The 21,743-nt window shown below is 40.1% G+C and overlaps 1 protein-coding gene across 1 annotated transcript in view; it reads left to right on the forward strand.

Moving 5' to 3' along the window:
* The window catches only part of CPEB2 (cytoplasmic polyadenylation element binding protein 2), an 86,598-nt gene that overhangs the window by 1,518 nt on the left and 63,337 nt on the right, over nt 1-21,743 (forward strand). The window contains exons 3-6 of the mRNA XM_006873808.1: nt 3-87; nt 2,548-2,829; nt 3,536-3,625; nt 16,943-17,033. Of these exons, the coding sequence (XP_006873870.1) occupies nt 3-87; nt 2,548-2,829; nt 3,536-3,625; nt 16,943-17,033 (548 nt within the window). The remainder of the gene's footprint in view (nt 1-2; nt 88-2,547; nt 2,830-3,535; nt 3,626-16,942; nt 17,034-21,743) is intronic.

Raw genomic sequence — 21,743 nt, forward strand, 5'->3', positions numbered from 1 at the left:
AGGTCGCCCGTCAGCCCGCAGCTGCAGCAGCAACACCAGGCGGCCGCCGCCTTCCTGCAGCAGAGGAACTCCTACAACCACCACCAGGTACGCGGGGGTCGGGGACCTGGCCGCGGGCTTTGCACCCACAAGCGGCGCTGTGGGCCCGGACCCTGGACCCTGGGCGCTGCGGTCAGCGGGGCGGGGTTGTCGGCGAGGCTGGAAGCTGGGCTCCGGTGGGAACCCAAAGCAGATTTGGTTTCCTTCGAACCTACGCTCTTCTAGAGTTAGATGCAGGGCTTCTCAGGGCCAGGTGGGCACGTTGAACCCACCAGGCGGGTTCTGCGGGAGAAAGACCTGGCGATCTGCCTCCCTAAAAATGACAGTTCGAAGGCAAACCCAAGGGGAGAGTTCTACTCTGTGACTAGGATATGAAAATGGACTCAGTGGCCACCTGACCACTACCAAGGACTTTCCAGCGGTGCCTGGTCATCTGAAGTCACCTCTGGGACACGTTTGAAGGATCGAGGCTCGCTGTCTCCTAGTTCTGTCCTCTCCTCTGGGTGGCTGCGGGTTTAAGCGTCCTGGTGGTGGTTTAAGCCCGTCCGCGGAGTGTTGTTGAAGACCGTTTTCCAGGCTCACGGTAACATGGGTAAGGATGGACAGAGGCGAGAAAGCAGGGACCCCAACCACCTTAAAACTACTCCTGGTTTCCACTGAGCTCAAGTCCTGCCCGGGTTGAAATGAGCCAAATACCAGTGACCGGCACTTGTCCAATGGTCAGTTTCCTACGGGAAAGGAGAAGGTGGCTTATTGTTGTTGTTAGGTGCCGTCGAGTCAGTTCCGACCCATAGCGACCCTGTACAGGGTTTCCGAGGCTGTAAATCTATATGGGAGCAGGCTGATAAAGGAGCTCAAATAGAACCTTGAGAAAGGGCACTCGACCTTGCCATGATTTACAGAATCCTGAGCGATGTACTCGGTGTCCACACTTCCAGAGTCTTCGTGTGTCAACCTGCAAGTCAGCTGCAGAAAAGGATCGGCATTTATTTTATTATTATTATTATTTCGTCGTGAGAGAGGATGTTAGAAGAACGTACATCGTGATCCGTGTTCTATTATCGGCTTTGGGAGGAAAGATGGATCATGTATTGGCGCATCAGCGGTCACATAGCTTTCACAAGGGATTTGAGAGAACTGGAGGAGAACTTTAAACATTGAATCTAAAACAGCAAGGAAAGGAAGCTGCTCAAGGTGCTTTAGATAGGAACTCTGTGCAGAAGAAAAGGATAGTATATAGCCCTAATTATTTCACATGTGCAAGTTTCCAAAAATACGTACTATGAGTCAATTTTTAAAAACAAACTATCTTGTAAAGAAGCAGGGTTTGACTTTGAAGCGCTGTATTTATTGACAACAGGCTTTATGTATGCTTCCTTTTGCTAAATCTCAGCCCGAATTCTTTAACATATCAAACCGCAACGAAAAGGATTACTGTGAGTAGAGTAGATGACAATGAATACTTCTGGAAAAATCTAAAATTGCAGTCTTTTGGGAGCCTTTCCAGTCTTTGAACATTTTCCTTACCAGAGGTTCAAGAGTGAAATAGAATTTGCTTTTGAAAATGAATGAACTAAGTGAAGACTTGTGTTACTAAGACCTGTACTAGAATAATCAAAACATACAGTTGTTTATTGTTAGGGGATCTCAGTGGATCCACCTAGGGGTAACATCAGATAATTGCTTAATAGTTCATGGATAATTAGTGAAAGAAAAACCCAAACACTTTACAAGCACATCTACAAGGAAACTAGAATAAAATACTTGAAGAGTTTATTTCCCATTTTGTTCCTGTTCCAAAAGGCATTTCTAATCTGTGCATCAGAGGAATCCCAAGCATTACTGTTATCCACTTCTGTAACAGCACAATGTGTTTTGGAATTCCAAAGTCTAAATATTTTAACTCATGTGGCTGAGGAATTTTAATTAATAAAGACCCTATATTTAGTCTTGTGCCTTGCAGAATATGGTTGCTTTAGGGTCATAATGTTACTTTTTATATCTTTAAGGATCTTCAAAATTAAAGTCTATATTTTAAAAGTCTATACTTTTTTTCTCTATGCTTATCATGTATATATGGACTCCTGGTGTGGCGCAGTAAGATCAGCACTGGACTGGGAACCACAAAGTTAGCAGTTCAAACCCACCAGCTGCTCATTGGAAACCCTATACAGGGTCACTATGAGTCAGAAGTGACTTGATGGAACAACATCATGTATATACAGTTTCCTCTGAAATGGGAGGGGATGATAATTTTATCTTACAAATTGCCACAAAATATATAGTTGATTCATTATAATTCATGGTTAACAAGATGGTGAAAATTTATTGATAGCAATGAATAAATGTTTACAATCTTGCAAGACTATTACTTTTTGTAAAGTAGTCAAAGTGTATCTCACTACCTTTATATATTTCACTTATTTTGCAGTCATATCAACATCTGAATTGAATGTCAATTATACACACTTGAAATGCCTATACTTTAAATCCATATGTTTTCTCTAGCCTCTTCTGAAACAATCTCCTTGGAGCAACCATCAGAGCAGTGGCTGGGGCACTGGAAGTATGTCCTGGGGAGCAATGCATGGCAGAGATCATCGTAGAACTGGAAACATGGGAATTCCAGGAACTATGAATCAGATCTCTCCTTTGAAGAAACCGTTTTCTGGTAATGTCATAGCCCCACCAAAATTCACGCGATCCACTCCATCGCTGACCCCAAAGTCTTGGATTGAAGATAATGTATTCAGAACAGACAACAATAGTAATACACTCTTACCCTTACAGGTAAGAATGGTATGTAAATGACTAATTCTCATGTTAATCTCTCAACATAGAAAATTGGGTGGTGGTAGTATTAGTGTGATAAAATTAACAGGTTAAAGAAATGAAGCTCTGTTTTTTAAGTATAGAGTTGAATTATCAAAAAATGTAATTGAACATGTAAAAAAAAAAAATTCTCTAAACTCACAGTGGAAAATAAGCTTCAGAAAAACCTGTTTGTTTCCTAATCTATAGTGAAGCTCTTAATTGGCAGCATTTTAAGAGTTTTATTTATGTTCAGTAGGCCGCCAAGAGAATTAAAGTAAAAAGCGCCATAGTTGCTGTAATTGTGTGTAAATTTTGCTACTATCAGTTGTCTGTAGATTAGGAAATGTTTAATGCAGCTGTGATTATGGCAAAATGATGTCAGGGCTTTTTATATTAGCTTTGCATTTGTCTTCCCTGATACAGTGTCTCTCTTTTTCTAAATGTGGCCTAATGCTTACAGTGATGAGACATGTTTTTTTAGGCCTTTTATATATTTGATATTACAGGCTAATGAAATTTATTGGTGGCTGTTTTAAATGACTTTTTGTTCTGTTTGTTTGTTTTGCTGTAAAACCTTTAGATACTAGATAGAAAGAACTTTGCTGGGTTTTCCTTTTTTGTTGTGGGTGGGGATGGGGAAGAGAACTGCTCCTTTCTGATGTAAACTTCTATGCTATTGAAGGTGAGATCTAGTTTGCAGTTGCCAGCTTGGGGCTCAGATTCACTCCAAGATAGTTGGTGCACTGCAGCCGGAACATCCAGAATAGACCAGGTAGGCTGCACAGTGTATGTTTTTCAGGATTTTGACTAGGAATTTAGTATTTACATTATGATGAAAATTTACTATTTTCCAGCTATGCCTATTTAAGTGTATGTCAGAGGACATGTAAGCAATTTGTTTTCCAAGGGTCACTTGATTGAAACAGTTTACATGTAAAATGCTTTATTTTCCAATTTTAAAATAATCTGTAATCATTGGATGTTGCCAAAACATACTAAATTTGTTTCTGAAAAAGTGAATTCATAAAATTTGGGGTTGTAAACGCACCTGACTTTAAACATCAGCGGAGCTGAACAGATTGTATCTTCTCTCAGAATTAATTGCAGTCAGGTACAAAGTCACCTGTCTAATTAGCATTCAACTTTCTAGTTCATGAATGTTTTACAGACAAGTTTTAGTAAGCCTTTTCATGATATAGGTCCTGAATATTTCTACTAAAGCCCTTAGTTGAGTTTTTTCACCTTTATAAAGACCTTTATTAAGTAGCATTTACGTCATTCTAAATATGTCATCCTAAATTTTATGTTTGCATTTTTTGTCTTTTACCAAATTATCAGTTTCCTGTAGACTCATTCTGAGTCAAAAGCTAAGAGTCAATCTTGCTCAAACTAAGTTCAAGCCCTGAATTGCTACAAAATACTAATTTAAAACAGATTGAATTGACATGTATTTTGGCACCTGGTGATGAAGATGAATGGCAACGGAAGAAATATGTCTTACATATGAGAATTCTGTCTTACAAAGTCTAAATTTGAAGGGACAAAGATTTAACATTATAGAAATCCACCGAATAGAACTGTTATCCCAAAGTGAAGTTCTTCCTTGGTTAATTTATTAGCATGAGATTTTACAAATACAGAGTGTATAAATAGCAAATGAATAATGCATTCCTGAATAGCATTGCCATCTAAATAGCTTTGTAAACTAGCTTCAGTAATGATTCACAAGCAGCTGTTTTAGACAAGTTCCAAGTTTTTACCAAAGTAGCCTTGTTAGGTGCTCTCCTTAGAAAACCCACTGCTGTGGAGCGATTCCACCTTGTAGCAACCCTTGTAGGGCCAACCCTATGTCGAGTTTCTTAGATTGTAAATCTGTAAGAATAGTTAATCTCCTGGCGGATTCGGCTGGTGGATTTGAACTGCTGACCTTGTGATTAGCAGTTTAGTGCGTAACCCACTCTGTTATCAGGGCTCCTTAGAAATACTAGTTCACTTCTATAATTTGCAATGTATTGTCTTAACTAATATAAGTTAGCTATCCATCTTTTTCTATTTTCTTTTTTACTCTGGTCCAGTTAGGCCATATTAGTAACATTTTAATAGTAGCACTGTTGTTCAAATTGAATAAAATAGATGCCTTGAAAATGGTTTGTTACAAGAGGAGAAGTATAATTACTTTGAAGATGATGAGGACATGTTTATAGAGAGGAAGTGAGATGATTATTCTAAGAGTAAATTTAGGGAGAAAGAGCAGATTACATATATGAGAGGGATATAGATCTATGGTGGAGAAAGAAAACACATGAATTAGTATAAAAGGCCCATGGCTATTGACAAATGAGGTTCCTGAGATAGTTTCAGTTGGTGGGGGAGCCCATGGAATCACCATGGGAAGAAGGCTCCAATCCTCACATTCCAACTGCAGCCTGAGCTACTATGTTCCAATCTGCTTATAAAAGATAAGCCTTGTAAATCCTATGGAGTACAGTTCTACTCTGCAAAACCCGGGGTCACTGTGAGCCAGTCAGCTGCACCACAGCCCCCACCAACCTGCCTAAATATGTTTTTTTGTGTTTGTTGTTGGTAAATTGCTGAGGTATTGGTCCTGGTGTGGCGCTGTGGGTTAATGCACTGGACTGCAAAGTCAGTTTGAATCACAAGGTCGTAAATTCAAGGTCACTAGCTGCTCCTTGGAAACCCTATACAGGGTAGCTATGGTTCGGAACCGACTCGATGACATTCAACAGTGACAACAACAACAGTGGATGCTGGGGCAGAGGTGTAATGTGATAAAGATTGAAGATAGTGGAAAGTGACATGAACAAGACGGAAAGAGATCAGAGACCTGGATCCACCTCTTTGTCCCTTTACAGTCTTTGTGGCATTGGATAAGAGCATTTGTGGGCTTTCATCTCTGAGGGTCATCATGCCTGATCCATGGGGAAGAACACTAAACCATCTAAGACCTGGTAGCTAGCTCTTATCCTTCCTCTGATTGGTTTGGGTTTTTTGGCCACTCTTTCCCCTTTTCTGTCCCCTCCGCTCATTTTTAGAATGCAGGAGACTTGGTTTCTTGGGGGGTGACAGGATGGGCAGTGGTTCAAGGTGTAGTGTATGACCTCCCAGCTGGTCTTAAAGCATCCTGAGGGTGGTCATTATAAATAATTTGTTCTGTGTTTCCATCTTTCCATAAAAGGTAGAAGTATTTGAAGCTGAGGTTCTTAAAAATACAGCAGCAACTGCAAACTGGGCTTGGCATTTTATAGTAGTTGGGTAGTTCCTCATCATTGGGAGAAATTAAGATAATAGAAAACACTTAGGCTCTTAAATACCTAGGTACAATTATTTTCAGTTCTGTCTTTTTTAATGTATAAAAACATTTTGATGTTTTTTGAAATTATTATATCTTAGTTAACAAATTATGTAAAAACACTTAACTTTTGATGTCTTCTAGTCTCAAGCTGATTAGGCCTAAAATATAGTAACTTCTATAACTAAAGACGTAATTCTTATACTGTGTATGTATGTCAGTCTTGAGCTAGGCATGTAATTGAATTCAATTAATGATAGAGATTTCACCCTGGAGTTTGCTTTGATTTCAGTTGTGTATAAAATTTTGTGAGTTGACATACTTTGTATCTCCTGTTTTGTTTTTTAATGGGAAAGCTTCAGCTGAAAACTTTGTAAAAACATTAGTGGAAATGTAATATGCATTTCTGCTTTGAAATTACTAGATGTTTCTCTCTCGTATCTTTAAGGCTGAGAATTACTTCAAAACACTGCTAGCTAGTTACCCTTGGCAGAAACCTTGGGAGAAATCAGAATCCTAAGTGTGAATTCTAATTTAACCTAAAGATGGAATTTTTAATCAGATACACTATATTTAGTCATTCATACTTGAATATTTTATATCAAAGACTAAATGTATTTTTAGCTGCGATAATGACTACTTAGAAGTTTGCTGTAAACAGCAGTGTCACGCTTTTCGAACGATCATACAGCAGGCAGAGCCACATGCGTGTCAGCCTGTCGTCTAGCAGTGAGACTGGCAGCGTATGCAGCTCTAGACTCTGGCCTTTGCGGAGTTGACTGGACGGCACTTACCAACAGCACTATGCTATTGTGAGAAGCAGTAGTTTAGGCTTCTCTCGTACTGAAATAACTTACTTGAAGTCTATATTCACCATATACAAAATCATTCTATAGTAGCAGACCAAATCCACTTTTTCATCTAATAAATCAGTCCTTAAATTGTGATGCTTAGGTCAGATGAACTTCAGGGACATTGATAGACATCAAAAAACTGTTTTTAGAAAAACAGCTACAGAAACCAGTACTATCAAGTCGTTTCCAACTCGTATCTCTAACTCATCTCGGAGCCCTGTTGATGTGTTGGGTCAAGTGTTGTACTGCTGCCTACTCCTGTGATGATTTGCACCCTCCAAACCTGTCTGGACTTCTACTTTGTCCTCTAGGGTCACAACGAGGCAGGATTGACTTGAGGAGCAATGGCTGTTGTTTACTATATCTTGTATTCAATTCTTTGGGGTGGCTTGTTAAATTCTTACACCAAGCATTGTCTTGTTTTTTCCTGTTTCGTTGGATATAGAATAACCTCAGACCTTTTTAGTGACCTTTCTTTTCAGTTACTATGTATATTGTTTCCATCTAAAGAGTGACTATCATAGCACTTTGCTGAAGTTCAGAACTAAGAAAAGAAATAGTAGGAGTCAACTTGAGGCCCCGTAGGATTAGCACTGGACTGCTAACCACAAGGTGGATGGTTCAGACCCAACATTCGCCCCTCAGAAACCCCTGACCGTGTGGCTCTGAGTTGGAACAATTTGAAGGCACTGAACAACAACAACAACAATGTGCATTAATTGTAGTGTTTTCATCACTGGGGGTGGATAGGGGAGACCTCTGTGTGGTGAGGGACCAGTTGGCTAAGTAAGGGGTATCCATGTGAAACAATTAGAGAAGGGCGTAAGAACATGTGCAGCTGAGTGTTACATTGTGTAACAAAGCAGAGTAACATCTCAGCTGCTGCGATTTCAAGTTGCTGCAGTCAGTATAGCAGGGTGATCAGGAAAGTCTAACTGGTATTGTTTTTAGCATTTGGGACAACTTTGTTCTCTATTTTAATGTAAAACTTGGAGTGCTAAACACAAGCATGCTCAAAGCTGTTCTTTTTACTTAGGCAGAAGAATAGTGTTCAGGTATCTGAAAATAGTAGAACATTGGGTTTTTCTATAATCCAGTTCTGTGACAAATACTGCATTTCCAAGAATAGAAAAGGCCTGACATTTGAAATATATCAAAGTCAGGCTCGTAATAACAATATTTCAAAAAACAACCTTTAATTACATCTGAGTTCCTTTTATTGTACTGCTTCTAATAGTGTGTACCGACCTTCTTTGTTATTTATTTGCTTATCTATCTATCTATCTATCTATCTATCTATCTATCTATCTATCTATCTATCTATCATCTATCCATCCATCCATCCATCCATCCATCCATCCATCCATCCATCCATCCATCTATCTATCTACCTGTCTATCTATCCATCTATCTATCTATCTACCTAGTTATTTAATGTTTTACTGTGAATTATGTGATACTTTACATGGGAGAACATTACTTCTACATTCATCCTAACATACATTGCTATGATTACAATCCCCTCCTTGCTTCATCAACCAACCAAAGGGCGACCTTCTTACTTATTTTGTAACATTTGTGATCTTTTGTTTTTGGCCAGTCTCTTTAGAAGATTTAGGATTATTTTGTTCTTTCATCCTTTCTAGAAGTTTATAGACTTGTCCATAAGTAATTACAGCCAGTGTCTGGGTTTAAAAAAAAAGAATAAAAATAGTAGAATATGGAAGATCATAGTTTCTTCCACCCAACTTCTCTCATAATTTTGTGCTTGTTATTGTGGGGTTCTGTAATATCAGTTCTGAGAGCCATTTAGTCAATTCTGTGCCATCTACTTTCCATATTTCAAATGGATGAATAGTGAACTACCCACATGGAGGAGTCCTGAGGGAGCACTGGATGACGCATTGGATTGTTAGCTGAAAGGTTGGCTAGAGAAAGATGAGGCTGTCTGCTCCAGGCATAAGAAATCTCTTGGTGGTTTTATATAGCCATGTAGTAATAAGGTGACAATGTAGTAATAAGGTGCTCCATATTTATTGATGCTTGATAAGATGGAGGTTCAGAGAAAAAGAGAAAGACCCCCAACGAGATGGATTGGCCAGGTGGCAGCATTGATGGACTCAAGTGTGGCAGCGGTAGTGAGGTTGGCCCAGGATCGGACATTGTTTTGTTCTGCTGTGCATGGGGTCGCTATGAGTGGTTCCGACTCCATGGCACCTGACAACAACAACAACAGTCAATATTGTGGAGTCCTCATATGGCAGTGCAGGACAAGCACTGGACTGCTAACTGCTAGGTTGTCAGTTCAAACCCACCCACACTCAATGAAAACCCTATGCGGGGTCACTATCAGAACCTCCCATGTCAGGGATACTTAACACCATCACCACAACAAATCTGTATTGCTATGTTCATTATTACTTAAAAATTCTCTCAGGATCCCTACTTAGTTTTTTAAACCCTCGGGAATTTGCATGATCACCCCCTGTCAGTTTCCTGTAGTATGGTGGCTTGCATGTTGCTGTGATACTGAAGGCCATGCCACCAAAGTTCAAATACCAGCAGGGGCACCCATGGTGGACAAGTCTCAGCAGAGCTTCCAGACTTCCAGACGTAAGAGCCTAAGAAGAAAGATCTGGCAATCTATTTCTGAAAATGAACAAATGAAATTTGTTTAATCTGTAATACTGAGCCTGTCCCCCACCCTACCACAGCCCCACTCACAGCTTTAAAGGGCTTACACCTCTAATTTAAACATTATAGTAAATAAATGAACACATTTCTGGGAAAGCATCATGTTTATGTTCAGCTCCTAAATGACTGGCTCTGCCACTTCTCTCAATTGTGACCCCCCTCTGAGACACTGATGAAAGACATAAACCTTCTTATATGTTGTTGTTGTTGTAAGTGCCATCAAGTTGGATCCTAGTGATAGTGACCTTGTATAGGGTTTCTGAGGCTCTAAATCTTTGCCGGGGCAGAAAGCCTCATCTTTCTCCCATGGAGTGGCTAGTGGACTTGAATCATGGACTTTGTGATGTTGTTGTTGTTTTTCCAAGGCTTTTAAATCTTTACAGGAGCAGAAAGCGTCATCTTTCTCCCGCTGAGCAGCTGGTAGTTTCGAACTGCCAACCTTGAGGTTTGCAGCCCGATTCGTAACCACTACGCTACCAGGAACACATTAATTTGGGTGAATGTTGTTAGGTGCCATTGAGTCAGTACCGACTCATAGCAACCTTATGCTCAACACAAAGAAAAACTATCCTATCCTGGGCCAACCTCACAATTGTTGCCATGTTTGAGCCCAATCCATCTTGCTGGGGGTCTTCCTATTTTTCTCTGACCCTCCACTTTACCAAACAAGATATCCTTCTCCAGTGACTGGTTCCTGCTGACAATATGTCCTAAGTGTGAGAGACGAATTTTGGTCATACTGGCCTCCAAGGAGCACTCTGTTGGTTCTTTTGGCAGACCATGGCACTTTTAGTATTCTCCTCCAACACCATAACTCAACAGCATCAATTCTTGTACGTTCTTCCTTGTTGCTGCTCAGCTTTCGCATGCATATGAGGTGATTGAAAATACCATGGCTTGGGTCAGGTGCACCTTTGCCCTCAAGCTGACATCTTTGCTCTTCAACACTAAAAAGGTCTTGTGCAGCAGGGTTTCCTAATGCAATGCATTTCATTTCTTGACTGCTGCTTCCATGAGTGTTTATAGTTGATCCAAGGAGAATGAAGTCCTTGACAACTTCAATCTTTTCTCCACTGATAAGAATGTTGTTTATTGGTTCAGGGGTGAGGATTTTTGTTTTCTTGACATTAAGATGTAATCCATACCAAAGGCTCTGCTCTTTGATCTTTATCAGTAAATATTTTAAGTCCTCTTCCCTTTCAGCAACCAAGGTTGTATCATCTGTATATTGCAGGTTGTTAATGAGTCTTCCTCCAATTCTGATTCCACGTTTTTTCCCCATATAATCCAGTTTCTCGGATTATTTGCTCACCATACAGGTTAAATAACTATTATGAAAGAATTCAACCCTGTCGCACATCTTTCTTAATTTAAAACATTCCGTGTTCCCATATTCTGTTCAAACAACTGCCTCTTGGTGAAAGGGGAAAAACTACCTCGGTGCCACTCATCAACTATACCTCACTCCAAATGGCCCATCTAGAGACCTTTATTCAGGGTGAGGAAGATAACCTCTGCCAGAGAGAAAAGGCAGGAGGCGGAAGGGAGGAGAGAAAGAAGAAAGAGAGAGTCAACGGGAAGGGAGGGGATTTATATAGGTTCAACAGGAAGGGAGTGGTCATTGCTGGGGTGATTTAGCTCTGGCCTATCAAAAGCCATGTTGTCCTTTAAACTATGCCTTAGGGCAGGGAAACAGACAAAATGGACTTAGAGGGAGGGTAGAGGGAAGAACCCGAAGGTATTGTAACATTGTAACACTTGGTCCAAGTACAGATTCCTCATGAGCACAATTAATTGTTCCGAAATACTCAGTTTGCCATGTTGTCCATAGCTTGTCATGATCCACACAATCGAAAGCCTTTGCGTAGTCAGTAAAGCACAGGTTGTTATTGTTACGATGTGCCATGAAAACACAGGTAGGAAGGCAAAAAATAAGCAAAAAAAAAAAAAAAAGTGATTGGCATAAACCTTTCTTCTGAAAAGATAATGTATCCATACGCATACAGGTGGTGCATACAATCTCAGAGACTTCTTAGACTCTCTCTAGAAGCTCAGGGGTCCCAGGCTAAGCATCCCTACTGTCAAGCATCTAATTCTGGTTTTAGTGAGTTTCTTTTTCTCTCACTTTATTTTCTTATCCCACCTTTCCCTCTTTCTTGTGTTAATCGTTTTTGGGGAAGTTTTAAATGGCATTTTTGGAGAGTTTGAATGGCACCATAGGATTTTGTGGGCTCTCAGATGGCGTAGGGGACATTGCTCAGAGCTGGTTATAGTCGCAGTTGTTGGGTGCCCTCAACTTGATTCTCACACATAGTGACCGTCTACAGGAACGAAATACTGCCTAGTCCTGTGCCTTCCTCAACAGTTGGTGCTATGATTTGAGCCCATTGTAGTCATGATATATTTTGTTAAGGGTCTTCCTCTTTTTGTCTGACCTTCTACTTTAACAAGTTGATGTCCTTCTCCAATAATTAGTTCCTCCAAAGTACATGAGACAAGTCTTATCATCCTCCCTTCTAAGAAGCATTCTGTCTATAAAGCCTCCAAGACAGATTTGTTTGTTCTTCTGGCAGTACACAGTATTTTCAGTATTTTTCACCAATGTTATTTAAAGGAGTCCTGGTATGGCACTGCAGGATAATGTGCTGGACTACAAGGTCTGTTTGAACCGCATGGTTGGTGGTTCAAGCTCACCAACTGCTCTTCGGAAAAAAATATGCAGAGTCACTATGAGTCGGAACTTACTCGATGGCACTTAACAACACAATAGTTCTTCCATCTTTCTTTTTCATTGTCCAGCATAGGAGGCAATTGAAAATACCCTGGCTTGAGTCAGATGTGTCTTAGAACTGAAACTGATATCTTTGCTCTGTAACACTTGTTGTTAACTGCCACTGAGCTGATTCCGACCCGTAACGACCCTGTATAGGGTTTCCGAGGAATGGCTGGTGAGCTTGAACGATGGACTTTGCAGTCCAGCACTGTAAGAGGTCTTTTTCAGCCGATATGCCCAGATCCTTTGATTGCTTAATTGCTGCTTCCATGGGTGTTGATTGTGGGTCCAAGTCAAATGAAATCCTTGACAACATCATGATGGTATTTACTGGTCCAGGTGTAAGGTTTTTCATTTTCTTTGTATTGACATGTAGTCCATCCATACAGAAGGCTGTAAACTTTAATCTTCATTAATAAGTGCTACAAGTCCTCTTTGCTTTTATCAAGTAAAGTTGTGTCATTTGTGTGTCAAACAAAAGTTGTTAATAATCCTCCAGTCCTGAAAACAACTTTGCTTTGTATAGTGCAGCCTCGCAGATTTTTTGCTCAGCATACTGATTCAGTAAATACGTTGAAAGGATTACAACGCAGACGCACATCTTTCCTGATTTTAGACCAAGCATTATTGCCTTGTTTTGTTCACATAACTACCTCCTGGACTATGACTCGGTTCCACATGAGCACAGTTAAGTGCTTTAGAGTTCCCATTCTTTGTAATGTTTGTCATAATTTGTTAGGATCCACGCAGTTAATTGGCTGTGCGTAGTTTCTAAAACATAAATAAACTTCCTTCTGGTATTTTTCTGCCTTTAGCCAAGGTCCATCTGACTTCCGCAATAATAGCCCTTCTGTCCGTTTCTGAATTCAACTTGAATTTCTGGGTGTTTATTTGTAGATGTACTAATGCAACCATTTTTAAATGATCTTCAGTAAAATTTTACTTGTATGGGATATTAATGATACTGTTCACTAATTTCCTATTCTGTTGAATCACCTTTCTTGGTGGTGGTGGTGGTGTTATGTGCCGTGGAGTCAGTTCCAACTCATAGTGACCCTTTACAGGGTTTCTGAGGCTGTAAATCTTTACAGGAGCAGAAAGTCTCAGCTTTCTCCAGTGGAACACCTGGTAGTTTCGAACTGCTGATTTGAGGTTAGCGACCTGACTCGTAACCGCTATGCTACCAGAGCTCCTTCCACCTTTCTCAGGAGGTACAAATAATGGGTTTCTTTCAGTGAGTTGGCCATCTGCCTTCTACATTTCTTGGCATAGGTGAATGAGTACTTCCAATGTTGCCTCTGTTGGTAGAACCATCTCAGTTGCTCAGTTGGTATTCCATCAGCTCCAAGAGCCTTGTTTTCCCCCAGTGCTGTGTGGGTCCACTGTTGTTATTGTGTCTGCTGCCGAGTTGGTTCCGACTCACAGAGACCCTTTGTAACGTTTCCGAGAGTGACTGGTGGGTTTGAACTACCCACCTTGAAGTTATCAGTCCAGTGCTTATACTACAGTGCCACACATAGAACCCTTGTATATTACAACACTGACATTGTATTCTATCTTCAGTTCTTTCAGATTGAGAAATGCCAAACGTGTTTTTCCCTTTTGTAACTCCATGTCTTTGTACGTTTCATTTTACTATGATACTTTTTCTTCTTGAGCCACCCTTTGAAATCTTATTTTCATTCTTCATTTCTTCCATGTACTTTAGCCACTCTATATCAAGAGCAGTTTTCAGAGTCTCATTTGACATCCATTTTGGTCTCTTTCTTTCCTGTCTTTTTAGTGATCGTTTGCTTTCTTCATGTGTAATGTTTTTGATGTCAGTCCACAACCTGTCTGGTTGTTAGCCATTAGTGTTCAGGGTATCAAATAGCTTCTTGAGATGATCTCTAAATTCAGGTTGGTATTACTTATATTATGGCTCTGTGGACTTGTTATAATTTTCTTTAGCTTCAACCTCAACTTGCATATGAGCAATTGCTGGTCTGTTTGCAATTGATCTTAGCCTTGTTCTGACAGATAATCTTGAATTTCTCCAGCGTGTCTTACTACAGGTGTAGTTGATTTGATTCCTGATTATTCTATCTGGTGAGGCCCACATATGTCAACACCCATTTATGTTGTTGGAAAAAAGAAGTATTTGCAGGTATTTCTTGGTGCTCCGACTCATAGCGACCCTGTGCAGGGTTTCTGAGGCTGTAAATCTTTATGGGAGCAGAAAACAAAGTCATTGCTTTCTGATTTATATCCTGCAGTCTCCGGTGTCATTTCTATCACCAAAGCCTTATTTTCTAGCTATCAACCTTTGTTTATAACTTTCACATTCCTGTAGCTAGTATTTATCAATACATCTTGATTGCATATTTGCTCAGAAATGGGCAAACAATCTTTTATTTCTTCTTCTTTGGCAATTGTATGATGCACAAATTTGAATAATAGTTGTATTGACTGGTCTTCTTTGTAGGCCTATAGGGATTATCCTATTACTGTACTTTAGTAAATGTTGTTTTTGATAATAATTTATTATTCCTGATCCCGGAGTATATCTGATTGTTCAATTGGAAATGGCTAGTAACAGACCATCTCATTCAGCTCACTGATGTCTAGGATCTCTTTCTTTATGTCAACTTCAATTCTGAGAACAGCTCATTTTCCTAGATTAGGTGCTTGAACTTGTTTTTGCCCTAATCCTCTAATTCTCATTCTGAGTCATGCCACATCAGCAAATGAAGGTTTGGAAAGCTATACTTTCTTTACTTCTTTAAGATCAACTAAACCCTGAGGAGACAGCTCTTCTCCAGTCATATTTTGAGTGCCTCCCAACCTGAGAAGCTCATCTTCTAGTGCTGTATCAGACAGCTGTTGTTGTTGTTAAATGCCATCGAGTCGATTCTGACCCCTAGCGACCCTGTATAGAGTTTCCAAGGTGCAACTGGTGAGCTTGAACTACTGACCTTGCAGTTCAAATGACTTTGCAGTCTGACGCATTAGCCCACAGCCCCACACCGTGTTGTCTAATTGGTTCCAACTCATAGCAACCTTGTATAGGGTTTCTGAGGCGTGAAATCTTTTCAGGAGCAGGAAGTCTCATCCTGGAGTGACTAGTAGGCTTGAACCACAGACCTCGTGGTTTGCAGTCCAGTGCTTACTGTATGGAGCCACCATGCTCCATATGAGACAGTGGTGTGGTGGTGGGGGGTGGGGTGAGCAGTCCAATTCTGACTCATAGTGACTCATCGTTCTCTCCCAGAGCAACTGGTAGATTTGAACTACTGACCTTGTGGTTAGAAGCCCAGTTCATAATCTACTATGCTAACAGGGTTCCATATGAGACAGTGTTGCACTGTTATTTATAAAGTTTCCACATGCCAGTGTTTTCAGAAGCAGATCTTCAGGTCCTGTTCCTGAGTTTGTCTTAGACTGGAAGGGAAACTGCACTGAAACTGGTTACCAGGCTTCCCTGCTGGTATTTGAAATACTGGTGACTTAGGTTCTAGCATCACAGCCACACGAAAGCCACCACAGGATGACAGACTGACAGACAAGGACTGGTTGCTGTAGTGGTTCTCCATATGTGTTTGTTCACGTACAATGAGTGTATATTGAGCAGAATAGAATGCAGTGTAAATTCACGAGCATTAAAGATCCAAATTCCCTTATTCCAGTAAACAAGCTGGGCATCGTACCTTCAGCCACAGAAACCCTGGCTGCACAGCTGCCAGCTTTGTTATACTTTGAAATGGGAAATGGAGTGCAGTGAGGATACTTTGACCCCTTACTCTTTCATCTGCCGGTTTGGTTTTGGAGAGGGAAGGAGGGAGGTCTTAGTAATGCAGTATTAGTAACCAATAGGTGAGCAGCACTTAAGGGCCACATTTGAATATAAATATTCTAAGAACTGGCCTTAGCTCTGAGATTACTGTTTTTACACTTTTGATTATTTATTTATAAGATGGCTATGCATCTATTATTTAGAAAATCTATTCAGACCCTAAAGTCAAACAACATAAAATGTTTGATAGATGTTTAAAGTATGGTGCAATGTGGAATTAAGTTCTTTCCCCAAAAATAAACATTTTTCCAAGAGTCAGTGTCTGTCTTCCTAGATAAAGGCGAGACCTGTTTACAAGTTAAATGATTAACTGAAAGTCCTTCTATTTGTAAAACGTTTTAGCGATCTAAGTTGAGAATGATAATAATATAATTTGCTGTGTTGCCTTAGTATTACTAGTGGGAGATCATTCTTGATGGGAAATTTTAGAGAGAAATATATTGACTATATTATGCTTCAATTCAGGGGAGGTTGTAGCTTATTAGAACCTTAGTTAATAGTGTTGCCTTGGGATGCAGGCTGTATCCTAGTCGTTGTATGTAAGAGGATTTAGATAGCATTTTTATAATATTTGTTTGAAAAAGTTGCAAAGATTATATTGAGAGACTTATTTTCTTCTCTTTCAGGATCGAAGTAGAATGTATGACAGTTTGAATATGCACTCTTTGGAAAATTCCCTTATCGACATTATGAGAGCGGAGCATGATCCTCTGAAGGGTAGGTGACGTTTTCTTTAAAAACAAACTTAATTATCCACTTCTTTGCTTATAATCATTTTGTATACAGAAATGAGCATACAGTTAAATGCACAATTGCTAACCAAAAGGTTGGTGGTTCAAACACACTTACCAGCTCTATGGGAGGAAAATCTGGCCATCTGCTTCCATAAATATTACAGCCAAGAAAACTCTGTGGGGCAGTTCTACTCTGTCACATGGGGCTACAATGAGTTGGGGCAGATTTGACGGCAGTTAATAACAGCAAGGAAAAGGTCAAAATGGATGTGGAAGAGACACTGAAACTTGCTCTGCAACATAGAGATGCTAAAGTAAATGGAAGAAATGAAGAGGTACAAGAAGTGAACATAAAATCTCAAAGATCAGCTTGAGAAGATAAAGCCAAATATTACAACAAAATGTGCAAAGATCTGGAGTCAGAAAACCAAAAACGAAGAACACATTCAGCATTTCTTGAGCTGGGGAACTGAAGAAAAAATTCAAGTCTCGACTTTCGTTTTTGAAAGATTCTCTGGGCAAATTACTGAATGATGCAGAATGCATCAAGAGAAGATGGAAGGAATACACAGAGTCACTGTACCAAAAGGAAATGGTTAATGTTCAACCATTTCAAGAGCCAATGATACTCAGGGAGGAAGTCCAAAGTGCATTGAAGGAATTGGCAAAGAACAAGGCACCAGGAATTGATGGAATAAAAATTGAAATCTTTCAAGAAAGTGAGGTGGCACAGGAGGCACTCACTCATCTCTGCCAAGAAATTTGAAAGACAACTATCTGTCTGACTGATTGGAAGAGATCCATATTTGTGCCCATTCCGAAGAGAGGTGACCCTATGGAATGCGGAAATCATAGGACAATCTCGTTGTTATCCCATGTGAGTAAAGTTTTACTAAAGGTAATACAGAAACGGGTGCAAGCATATATTGACTGAGAACTTCCAGAGGTTCAAGCCAGATTCAGAAGAGGCCGTGGAACAAGGGATAGCATTGCTGATGTCCGGTGGATCTTGGCTGAAAGCAAAGAATATCAGGAAGATATTTACCTGTGCTTTATTGATTACGCAAAGACTTTCGATTGTGTGGATCATGACAAGCTATGGACAATATTGCGAAGTATGAGTATTCCAGAACACTTAATTGTGCTCTTGAGGAATCTGTACATGAACCATGAGGCAGTTGTTTGAACAGAGCATGGGAACACTGACTGTTTTAAAATTAAGAAAGGTGTGTGACAGGGTTGTATTCTTTCACCATACTTACTCAACTTGTATGCTGAGCAAATAATCTGAGAAATTGGGTTATATGAAGAAAAATGTGGTTTCAGGATTGGAGGAAGACTCAGTAACAACCTGTGATATGTAGATGATACAACCTTGCTTGCTGAAAGTGAAGAGGATTTAAAACATTTACTGATGCAGATCAAAGAGCACAGCCTTCAGTATGGATTACATCTCAATGTCAAGAAAACAAAAATCCTTACCACTGGACCAATAAACAACATTCTTATCAACGGAGAAAAGATTGAAGTCAAGAATTTCGTTCTTCTTGGATCAACTATCAACACTCACAGAAGCAGCAGTCAAGAAATCAAACAGTGTATTGCATTAGGCAAATCTGCTGTACAAGATCTTTTTAAAGTGTTGAAGAGCAAAGATGTCAGCTTGAGGACTAAAGTACGCCTGACCCAAGACATGGTGTTTTCAGTAATCTCATATGCATGTGAAAGTTGGACAGTAAATAAGGAAGACCGTAGAAGAATTAATGCTTTTGAGTTATGGTGTTGGAGGAGAATACTGAAAGTTCCATGGGCTGCCCATAGAACCAAGAGATCTGTGTTGGAAGAAGTGCAGCAAGAGTGTTCCTTGGAGGCCAAGATGGTCAAACTTTACCTCTCATACTTCAGACATATTGTCAGGAGGGACCAGTCTCTGTTGAAAGGGTATCATGTGTGGTTAGGTGGAGGGTCAGAGAAAAAGAGGAAGACCCCCCAGTGAGATGGATTGGCCAAGTGGCAGCATCAATGGGCTCAAGTGTGGCAACAGTAGTGAAGTTGGCCCAGGATCCGGGTAGTGTTTCATTCTGCTGTGCATAGGGTCATTATGAGTCGGCACTAACTTGATGTCACCTAATGACAACAACAAGAAGAAAATAACAGCAAGGTGACATCTAGAATCTATTATAAATATATTAATACAGTTCATTGTTTTTGTGAAATGTACTTTTTTCGTTGTAGCTTAGACTTAAGCCATCTTATACAGAGAAACATGTAAACCCATTCTCTTGACTGGTTGCATACATAAATTGAGAAAATATGAAGTATCTTTAGAGGTCATACCGAACAGTGCACTACTGGATGAAGGCTAGATCTGAAAGGGTATATTATAGTCACTTTTCTAGGATTCTGTGAAATACAAAACTATACAAAAAAATTCTTGGAAAACTTAACATTCACAATTTTCAGTGATGAAAACTTAGAATCAGTCTAGGGTAACTTCCTGCCCTGTTTTTCTTGTAGTAACTTAGGCTTTAAAATAGGAATATATTATAGAGCTGTGACGAGATGAAGAATTCTTCTTAAAAACTGAGCAAATTCAAGGGGAAATCAGCCTACTGATCTGACAGTATCAGGGTTCAGTAGTTGACTCATATTCCCTGCAAATTAAGTATCAACGTGGACAGAGCGTGAATCTCAGTGTTGTGTCATTATCCTCCATCATGTGTGAGCTGATGTAATTACCCTGTGTGTTGTAACTGGTAACTTCTGTAATGTTAAAGAGGCAGGGTGTTTGGCAGGTATGTTATTGAGGCAGCTTGCAATCTTGAGAAATAGCTTTGAGATTTCAGAGATTTGAAAGGTAAGCAAAGATCAGAGGCACCTCCTACCACCGAAAAACAAGAGCTTGGATCGGAGTGCCTCTAGTGGACCTGGGGTCCCTGTGCTGAGAAAACTTACAGAGCCCGGTGGAGATCCATGCAAGGACATTCCCCTGGATCCATGAGAGAGCCTGCTCTGTGAATGCAGACCTCTAGCCTTGTGTACTGACTTTCATGGGTAGCTGGGGAGCACTTAACTATCGTGCCTCCTGTGGCTCCTCATGATGATACAGCATTTCCTTTTTCATAAAGGTTTCTTTTTCCTGGAGTTATTCATAATCATTTTTGGTTTGCTTGTTTAGTTTTAAAAATATTTATCAATGAATTCACCCTAAAATGTATTAATGTATTAATAGAACTGCAACGCTTCTTTCAATACATGTAAACTCATTAAAGAATGACCTAAATTGTTATTGCCTGCCCTGAGAAGGACCCTTCTGGTAGCATGCCAAGGCTGTGAATTTGAGACTTCTTGTTTACCATAATCCTTGGAATTCCCTTGACCTGTGGAATCAATGTTCTGAGTCCACGTCCTTTCCTCAGTGGTTACAACCCATTGTTTCATTGGGCCTGTCTAAAAGTACTTTCCTATGAAAAGGACATATGTTTTGACCACTTCTATGTCTTAAAACATTTCTATTTTACTTATATAAGATAATAGGAATCCTGGTGGCATAGTGGGTTTTGCATTGGACTGCTAACTGCAAATCAGCAGTTCGAATCTTCCAGCTGCTCCAAGGGAGACAGATGAGGCTTTCTGATCCTATAAAGATTTATAGCTTCAGCAATCCTATACAGGGTAGCTGTCAGTCAGAGCCTAATGGACAGCACTCAGCCGTCACCACCATATAAGGTGATATACTGAACTGAAATTATTCAGAGGCTTCAGAAAGTTCATGGAAAAAGTCCATTGTCTTTGAATTCCATTTCCACAAACTTTTGAAGCCTCCTCATGTATTAGAAATTTAGTTTAGAATTCTTTCATCTTTTATCAGTTGTACACCACACAGGCTTAGGAGTCAGTATTTTCAGCGACTTTTGGTTTACAGTTAACTCAAAACTGTGCCATGAAACAACTTTGTTTTTGTTTACCTTATATCAGTGTCCAGCGTTGTTGTTGTTGTGTGCCGTGGAGTCAGTTCCGACTCATAGCAACCCTGTACAGGGTTTCTGAGGCTGTAAATCTTCATGGGAGCAGAAAGCCTCATCTTTCTCCCACAGAACAGCTGGTAATTTCGAACTATTGACCTTGCAGTTCGCAGCCCGATTCATAACCACTACGCTACCAGAGCTCCTTAGTGTCTATCATTGTTGTTGTTGTTATGTGCCGTGGAGTCGGAACCGACTCATAGCGACCCTGTACAGGGTTTCCGAGGGTGTAAATCTTTACGGGAGTAGAAAGCCTCATCTTTCTCCCGCGGAGCAGCTGGTAGTTTCGAACTGCTGACTTTGCAGTTCACAGCCCGAGTCGTAACCACTACGCTACCAGTGTCTATCATAGTGCAAGAAAAAAAGAGGGACTCCATATATGTCCTATATGATTGTTTGAATGATCATGTAACACTAGTACCTAGGATCCACCACTCAGCTCTCAGTTTGTCATACTGTGGTGATTTGCATAGTGCTGGGATTCTGAAAGCTATGCCACCAGTATTTTAAATACCAGCAGGGTCATCCATGGTGGACAGGTTTTAGCTTAGCTTCCATACGAAGACAGACAAGGAAGAAAGAGATTACTTCCAAATGTTTAGTCTGTGAAAACCTTATGAATAACAGTGGAACAAAGGCAGATAACACCAGAATATTGACTATTGAAA

Source organism: Chrysochloris asiatica, unplaced genomic scaffold (genome assembly GCF_000296735.1).
Source record: "Chrysochloris asiatica unplaced genomic scaffold, ChrAsi1.0 scaffold00256, whole genome shotgun sequence".
Lineage (NCBI taxonomy): Eukaryota > Metazoa > Chordata > Mammalia > Afrosoricida > Chrysochloridae > Chrysochloris > Chrysochloris asiatica.